The 8,625-nt window shown below is 35.2% G+C and overlaps 1 protein-coding gene across 1 annotated transcript; it reads left to right on the top strand.

The window, feature by feature from the left end:
- Positions 1 to 5,414: 5,414 nt before the first annotated feature.
- LOC131181499 (cytochrome P450 CYP82D47-like) lies at positions 5,415 to 7,459 on the top strand. Its single transcript, XM_058149912.1, has 2 exons — positions 5,415 to 6,391; positions 6,600 to 7,459. Exons 1-2 carry the CDS (start codon positions 5,453 to 5,455, stop codon positions 7,224 to 7,226), a joined length of 1,566 nt encoding a protein of 521 aa, XP_058005895.1. The 5' UTR covers positions 5,415 to 5,452; the 3' UTR covers positions 7,227 to 7,459.
- Positions 7,460 to 8,625: the final 1,166 nt, after the last annotated feature.

The following is an 8,625-nucleotide window of genomic DNA, read 5'->3' as shown; positions in this document are numbered from 1 at the left end:
AGCTAGAGTTACAGTAAGAGCTGCCATCAGACCAGAGGTTTCAGACTAGTTGCAAAGTAAAGGTGACACCTATAGAGTGAGATCATCTAGTCATCAGTATGGAATTTTGGATCATTTTTGTAGTACGACAGACGTTTTGCTTAGAGCTTAGTGAGAATAGTATATCTTGTGGGTATCAGTATGGAATAAAGTACAACCCTATTACTTAGAGAAGGTCGAAACTATGAATTGATGATTTACAGAGCTATGATATGATAAAGGAGACATTAATTTGACATGATTTTGGGCAAGGTGGTAAATGTAGTACCTTTGTTGCAGCAAGTTAGGGTATAGTCCTATCTTTTCAGAAGGGATTGAAAGTTATTACTAATAATGGTGACCAACAAAATAGTGCCCCAGATAGGACTGTAGAGTGTGGTAGAGAATAGTTGGCTCGGGTATCCTGCAGAGGATACAAGTTTCATTATAGGAATCATATATAATCAGATCACAATGGATGTAAATCCTTTGAATTGGATGACGGGTTTGGGTGCCCGGAATCTTAAGTTTTGGCTAATTGAGTAAACATGGAAAATAATAATAATGATAATAACATTTACAAATAAATAAAATTGCTGCAGAATCAGTTCTCGAGGTAGTAAGGGTATTATGTAAGCTAAAGGATAAGAATAGAAATCATACAATAAAAGTATGACTGTAATTTCCTGAGTTCTCTTCTAACTTTATATTGTTCAAAATAATAGTATAATCTAATTATAATAGTGTTAAGAGTAATAAATTAGCGAAGATAAATCACAGAAGGCCAATGGATAAAGAAAGTGCAGAATGAAAGTTTGGACAATTGATTGCAGATGCAATATAATCTAAATGCTAGTGGAAGTACTAGCTAGAGTGGTCAAAGGACCAAATCTGAGTAGCACAGACATATGATAACGCGATAGAGACTCTGAAAGATATAGTTAGCAAGTACAACTATTATGTTAGGAAGAAGAATGGAACCAGGGATAGAATAGTTAAGTTCTATTTTGGGTAAGACAAAAGAAATAAATGAAAGGACAATCTGAAGGGCGCATAATAAAAGGAACAAAGTTAAGATATAGGGTAAGCTAATTGTTATTATTGGCAAGGTGAATGACAAGGATGGAGAACTCAAAATGGGACCATATTAGTGAGAATAGTGATAGAGGTGTGGAATCTAGTAATGTGATACTCATAGCATGATATATTTGAGATTGTGATAGGGGCTAAAATATAGAGCTTGGAGTTACATGATTGGATCATACTTTATTTATTCCCTATTTCTAAAGTGAAGTGGATAGTGATGGGGCAAGATTCTTTTAACTTGTTAACAGTATCAAGAAGATTAGGCGAGGAATACAATAATAATGAGCAAAAAGTAGACGGTATGCGATGATATTGCGGACTATCTAATTAGGCAGAGAAAAAGAAGTTAGTAAGTAGTAAGTTGAATAAAAGTTAATCTAAGGGATCGAATAGGTATGATGAGTGGAAAGAATTATAGACAATGACACATAGGTTTTAGGTTAAACTTTTAAAATAGTGAGAAGATAGTAGAAGTTCATTATGAATGTCAGACAAGCATTGTTAGTGTGATCAACAGAATCACTTTGCAGTGAAGCAATGATGGCAGAACAACAGTAGGGGTAGAACGAGAAGTGACAAGTATGGGTGGTTATAAATCACTAGAAAGTTCAAGCATCAAATTAATGACCATAGATAAGGGTGGAATTAGTGTTGGAAGAATCTATTAGTAAGAGAAATCTTTCAGGAATCAACAAAAGTTAAGGGCACAATATAAATGATAATAGATATGAATCATAGGTCGAATATAAGTAAAGTTAATAAATTATAAAATATTATATCAGGAAGGACAATGGTACGGTAAAGGGTTCATGCAGATGATACCTTATAGGTAGAGCACAATTGTGCTAGGAGATGATGAAATTTGAAGAGAAAGACTAAGAAACATAGGTTAAACGTTATTATATGGACAATCGGGCGTAGTTGAATATAAGAGGATATTTTCTTTCTTTTCAAGTTTAGCTTGTGCTTTTAGTTCTAGAAGGTTATATAAGGAACAGAAACTGAGTCAAGGAGACCTAGTTATTGAGAGTTTGGTAGGCACAAATTCATACATAATTTCCTGATATGAGAATGACAGTAAGTGCATACCTAGTATTAAGTATGAAAGGATAAACAGAGTAATGACAGGAGTTAAATTGAGTTAGCTACTAAGGCTTGCAACTGTTTTAAACTATGAGCTAGAGGAAATACTAATTGTGGATGAGTTTCAATAGATGAAATTATTGCTAATGGGTAATTTGAGGTTGAAGTTTGGAAAGTTGTGGGCAGTATATGTGATTATATTAAAGAGAATAAACACGTGAAGTATCTTATTTAGAATTAAGGCATGACACATATTTCCCATAGCCGTGTTAGTTCAGATGGAACTTATAGTTTCTGGAGCTCCTATCCATCCAGGATGAGCAATTTCCTACTAAGGCTGGTAGGGAATGATAATGTTCTGATAGTTAAGTTGGGAAAGGGGTTACAAAAACGAATTTTCTATGGTTAATTATAAGTGTTACAAAAGGTGAAGAATGTGCTGGCAGGAATAAGCCGTAAGGTTAGAATTTTCGAAGTAATGGAACTAGTAATCAAGATAAGACTAAGAAATAAAAAGAAAGTTAAAGTTGATGATGGGATAGACGTCTTTGAAGGAAAAGGTGTAAGGATGAGATAGGACTAAAATTAAGGAATAAGTACAGCAGGTTGAAAAGATACTAACAATGCCAAAAATAGGAAAAGGGAAGTGGATAAGATGCAAAGGACAGGAAGAGAGCTCGATAGAGTCAGTTATAATGACGAGGATAAGGAGTGTCTAACCACTGCCCCTGTGTTAACACTACCTATGAGCGGTGAAGGATACAGGTGTCTTGTGACGCCTCCAGAGTTGGCCTAGGGTGTGTTTTGATGCGGAATGGAAAAGTAGTGGCTTATGCTTCAAGGCAGCTGAAGAGGCATGAGCAGAACTATCCCACCCATGATTTGGAAATGGCGGTTGTAGTCTTTGCACTAAAATTCTGGAGACACTACCTGTATGGTGAAGTGTGCGAGATATACACCGACCATAAGAGTTTGAAGTACATCTTCCAACAGAGGGATTTAAACTTGAGACAGAGGAGATGAATGGAGCTTCTGGAAGACTATGATTGCACCATCCAGTACCACCCTAGGAAGGCCAATGTAGTAGCAGATGCTTTAGCGAGAAAATCTTCCGCGGTTTGGCACACATTTCAGCAGAGAAGAGACCGTTGATTCAGAAAGTACATGAATTGATGGATCAAGGTTTAATCCTAGATCTTTCAGATGAGGGGGTATTGTTGCCTCATTTTTCAGTGAGGCCAAACTTGCGGGACAGAGTTAGAGTTTCCCAGCACAGAGACCAACAATTAATGAAGATCATAGAAAGAGTACAGCAAGGTGAAGGTGGTGAGTTTCGATTTGCCAATGATGGTGCCCTAGTGCAAGGTTCTAGGATATGTGTGCCCGATGTGGACAATCTCAGAGATGAAATCATGCGAGAGGCACACTATACACTGTACAATGTCCACCCAGGTTCCACCAAGATGTACCATGATGTGAAAGATAGCTATTGGTGGAATGGCATGAAGAGAGACATAGCAGACTTTGTGTCCAAGTGCTTGACTTGTCAGAAGGTGAAGTTTGAACACCAGAAACCGTCAGGGAAGTTGCAAGAGCTTCCTATCCCAGAATGGAAGTGGGAAATGATTTCTATGGATTTTGTGACTGGGTTGCCTCGTACCACGCGAGGATATGATTCGATATGGGTAATTGTAGACCGCCTAACCAATCAGCTCATTTCTTGCCTGTGAAGACTACATATTACATTTGCTGCACAAGACGCCCGACTCTATATTCGAGAAATCGTCAGATTGCATGGAGTTCCAGCTTCCATAATATCTGACAGAGGGCCCCAGTTCACTTCTCGATTTTGGAGAAAGTTGCAGGAGGCACTTGGCACCTGATTGAACTTCAAGACGGCTTTCCACCTCAGACGGACAAATGATCAAAGGACAATAGTGAGCATAGAGCAAGGCGTTCATATTAATAAATGAAGCCATCGTGTACAGTTCATGTAGAAATTAAGTGTGCTACACAGTACACACCAATCGAAAATGCACACGTGGTTACTGCATTTGAGCCGTCAATAGATGGCTGTTAAGTTTGTCATTATTAAACACAATCAGTTTAATCCAGTGTTAGCCGGCTATGATCCGATCCGACCGGTCTTTCATCAAATAAAATTTTCTTGTCCACATTTAGTAAATGTAAAATAAAAATCGATCATGTAATTTGATTGAATTTTTCATTAATCTATATGTAATCTGATGATTAAATGATTAATTAATTAATTTAGTCCATAATTTATACATTGAAAAATTTTAAAAGTGTGAATATAAATTTAAATTTTTAAGTATTAAAATAAATATACTTTTTTCAATCAACTTAAAATATTAATATTTAGTTATAGTCTTTTATTTTTTATATAAATAATTTTAATTGAAATTCAAACTTAAAAAATTACAGTCCTAAAGATAATTATAAAACTTAAATAATAAGTTAGGACGAACTTAATTTAGTAAATTTTTATAGTTTTAAATTTATTTTATACTATATAAATATTAAAACAATAATTATTAAAAATCGAGTTGAAACTGAAATTCATTTAAATATATCTAAAATTTTTAATTATATTTTACGTTATTTATCTAAAGTTAATATATAATAATTAAGTTGAGTTAGCTCAGCCTGAAATATTTATAATATTTTACCGAATTAAATTTAAATATGAAGAGTAAAACTCAATTGAGGTTTATATTTCAAGTCTTTATTATCATTGCTTGAAAAATAATTTTTTTCTTAATATTTAATTAATAATTTTTTAAATTAATTTATTTTAAATTTAAAATGTAAAATATATACAATAAAATTTACCAATCTCACATATTAATATATTAAATATAAAATAAATCAAATCTCAGTAAAATTATTATAATATCATCTCCATCTATTAAAATCTCGCAGTGACAAAAAAAATTCCCAAAATTATCGAAGATGTCGTTTTCAAGGATTTTAGCTCAAATAGTGGAAGACGTGACTCACAAATTGGCTGGCCGATTCATTACTATATAGTTTTCTCTATAGTCTAAAATCTAGACGTCATTATAATATTGGACCAACCAATTACATCGTGCCTTCTATTTTTTCTTCCATTCTGGCGACTCGGAGAAGAAATTACCTGCTTTCTTTTTTCTACTAACAGTAAATTCATGAAGCTCTATAAATTCCACTCATTCCTTCAACTTCAGCACTCAAGCAAATCCTCCCTCCAGAGTCCAGACCCATCATGGATTTCTCTTCAAATTTTGTAGCAATTCTAGGAGTCCTAGCTCTAGTCCTTCTTTATAATCTACGGAGGGGAAAGAAATATAGCAGTAAGGAGCGCTCATTGCCCCCACAAATTCCTGGTGCCCTGCCAATTATAGGTCACCTTCATCAACTTGGTGCCAGGAAACCGTTTGCCAGAATCTTGGGTGATGTAGCTGATAAATATGGCCCTATCTTCTCCATCAATATGGGGATGCACCGCACGGTGGTGATCAGCAGTCAACATATAATGAAAGAGTTCTATACCACAAATGACAAATTCGTAGCTTCACGCCCACAATCAAGCCAGTCAAAGCACCTAGCCTACAACTATGCAGCCTTTGGTTTCTCGCCTTACGGTTCCTATTGGCGTGATGTGCGTAAGCTCGCCATCGTCGAGCTCCTCTCCCCCCAAAGGCTCAAGTTGTTGAAGGATGTTCGAACATCTGAAGTGAGTCTTGTCATTAAGGATCTATTCAGGCAATGGAAGGAAAATAAGAACAATCCAGTCAAGGTTAACATGAGCGACTTGTTTGAACATTTGGTGCTCAATATGATAACAAGAATGGTGGCAGGAAAGCGATACTTCAAAGGTGACAATAATGGGCACGATGAAAAGGGACGTCCCATTGGAGAAGTCATGAGGGAATTCATGTATTTTGCTGGTGCTTCTGTTCCTTCTGACTTGATTCCTTTTCTAGGATGGACGGAATTCATGTATGGGTCTGTGAAATCTATGAAGAAGATTAACAAGGAATTGGATTCCATTATAGATGCCTGGGTTCAAGAACATGAGTTGAGAAGGCTCAACGGTGAGGTGGAGACCAAGCAGGATTTCATAGATGTTTTGCTATCTGCAGTTCAGGATGATTCCCAATTCGGCAATTCTCGTGAAACAGTTATCAAAGCAACAATAATGGTATATCTATTATTTCTTTACATAAAAAAAATCATTTTTTTAATATGCATAAGTTTATTTACTTAATTACTGCCATGCGAGATGTCTTAAAGGAATGTTCGATTATGAGCTAAAATATGTCATTGGCAAATAATCAAATACCAGAGCACATATAGAAATATTAGCTTTTTTTCAATTATAATTTTAACAGTTGAATTCATTTGTGCAGACTCTTATCATCGGTGGGTCCGATACAACATCTATCACCATGATATGGATGTTGGCCAATTTGTTGAACAACAGGCGTGAATTGCAGCTTGCCCAAGAGGAGATAGATCAGAAAGTTGGAAGGGACAGACCCGTAGAAGAATCAGACGTCGAAAACTTAGTGTACCTCAAAGCAATCATTAAAGAAACGCTGAGATTATACCCAGCAGGTCCCCTGGCAGTTCCTCGCGAGGCAATGGAAGATTGCACCCTGTGCGGATACCATATTCCAAAGGGCACTCGTTTTTTGACAAACTTATGGAAGTTGCATCGCGACGCTAGTGTGTGGCCTAATCCTGAAGAGTTCAAGCCATATAGATTTCTGACAACCCATACACACGTAGACCTTTTGGGTCAAAATTTCGAGCTCGTGCCATTTGGTTCAGGGAGAAGGTCCTGTCCAGGCCTCAACTTTGCTTTGCAAGTAGTACAACTGGGAATGGCTAGGCTGCTCCAAGGATTCAACTTCACGACACCAAACAATGAGCCCGTGGACATGACTGAGAGCTTAACCTTATCCTTGTGCAAGGAAACTCCTCTGGAAGTTATGCTCACCCCGCGTCTCGCTCCTGAGCTTTACCAGTACTAAACTAGAAGATGATCATTGGATAATATACAGAGTGCCGTAATTATTTAAATAAAGAGAGGTAACGGTCTAACAGTTGCTTCCTTGTCTAAAAATAATATGTGAACTTCCAGCTTAATATGTTGATTTCAGGCCTTGCCTGTGCTGTTCGTTCTGTGAAAATTGTGTGAGAAGAACCATCATCATTAAAACTTTTTGTTTACTCCATTAGTAAAAAATATCAGCATGTTTCATAACGATTTGATTTGACACTTTTGCTTGTGCCAAAAAAGTAGTTCAATGATTTTTCAAATAAAAAATTAATGATCTAGCGAAAAACAATGATTTAAACAATAACTTATTCTACTTCATCTAAATCTCAATTTTCAAGTATCAAAAAGCTCCCAACAACACTAATCTAACTTCAGTGTTAAGCCATCGGCCTTACCATTTTGCCTTTTGCAAGTGTAAAGATCAGCCCAAAAGACTCATCACAGCATCAATATCACAAAAAAATTGGATTTTTTTTAATTAATTTAATTTATTTTTTTATTTTAATAATTTAAACTAAATTAATTATATATTTATTTGACTAATTAAATTAATCAAAATTTAAATTACAAAATCATAGGTTTATTCTCGCTTGGTATGAACGATAAACTTAAATCTTGGTCAACTTGTCTGGTTTCATTGCTTCCGTTTTGTTTTGTGCAAGAGAGTTTGTTTTCTTAATTTATTTCCTTTAGAATTTAATTTAATTTAATTTAATTTAATTTAATTAATTTTGATATTTAAAATAAAAAATAAATAAATTCTTTTAATTTAAAGGTTCATTTTCAAACAGCTCAATCACACCTAGGGTTTTCCCAAGAATACTTTCCATCACAGACCAAGCAGCTCAGTGGGACCTAGGGTTTTCCAAAGACCAAACAGCACAGTCGGACCTAGGGCTTTCCTAAGACCAAGCAGCTCAGTCAGACCTAGGGTTTTCCTAAGACTATTCCATCACAAGCCAAACAGCTCCTCAGTCAGACGCCTAATGAATCGTTTCTCTATTGCCTCCATTGAAGCTCAATAAATCCTCAGAATTGTTTCTAATATGGAAATTTCCTATCCAACTACAAACCGCAAATGGAGAGTTATGCAATCATTATTTGAATTATAATCATATTTTAATATATTTTCAGTTTTTTTCTTTCTTTAAAACTTTGATATGCTTTCTTGATGTTCTCATTTGGTGGCTTTGAATTTCTTGCCTTACAAAATATTAAAAAATAGGATAAAATCCTGTATAATTTTGAAGGAAATAGAATAATTTTAGTTTTAAATTTTAAATATTAGGAGAAATTACAGTTTACTACCTTATAGCTTGACACATTTGTCAAGTAGAGTCTTGAGTTTAAATTTGTGATAAAAAGGTACC

The sequence above is a fragment of the Hevea brasiliensis genome, chromosome 7 (genome assembly GCF_030052815.1).
Source record: "Hevea brasiliensis isolate MT/VB/25A 57/8 chromosome 7, ASM3005281v1, whole genome shotgun sequence".
NCBI lineage: Eukaryota > Viridiplantae > Streptophyta > Magnoliopsida > Malpighiales > Euphorbiaceae > Hevea > Hevea brasiliensis.
Note: the sequence above shows the minus strand (reverse complement) of the source record. Positions and strands in the feature narration are given on the sequence as shown.

Bases quoted from the DNA above. Each gene is read 5' to 3' on its own strand.
- LOC131181499 (XM_058149912.1), top strand. From the start codon at position 5,453: ATGGATTTCTCTTCAAATTTTGTAGCAATTCTAGGAGTCCTAGCTCTA. The intron at 6,392-6,599 runs GTATATCTATTA...TCATTTGTGCAG, and splicing joins TTATCAAAGCAACAATAATG to ACTCTTATCATCGGTGGGTC.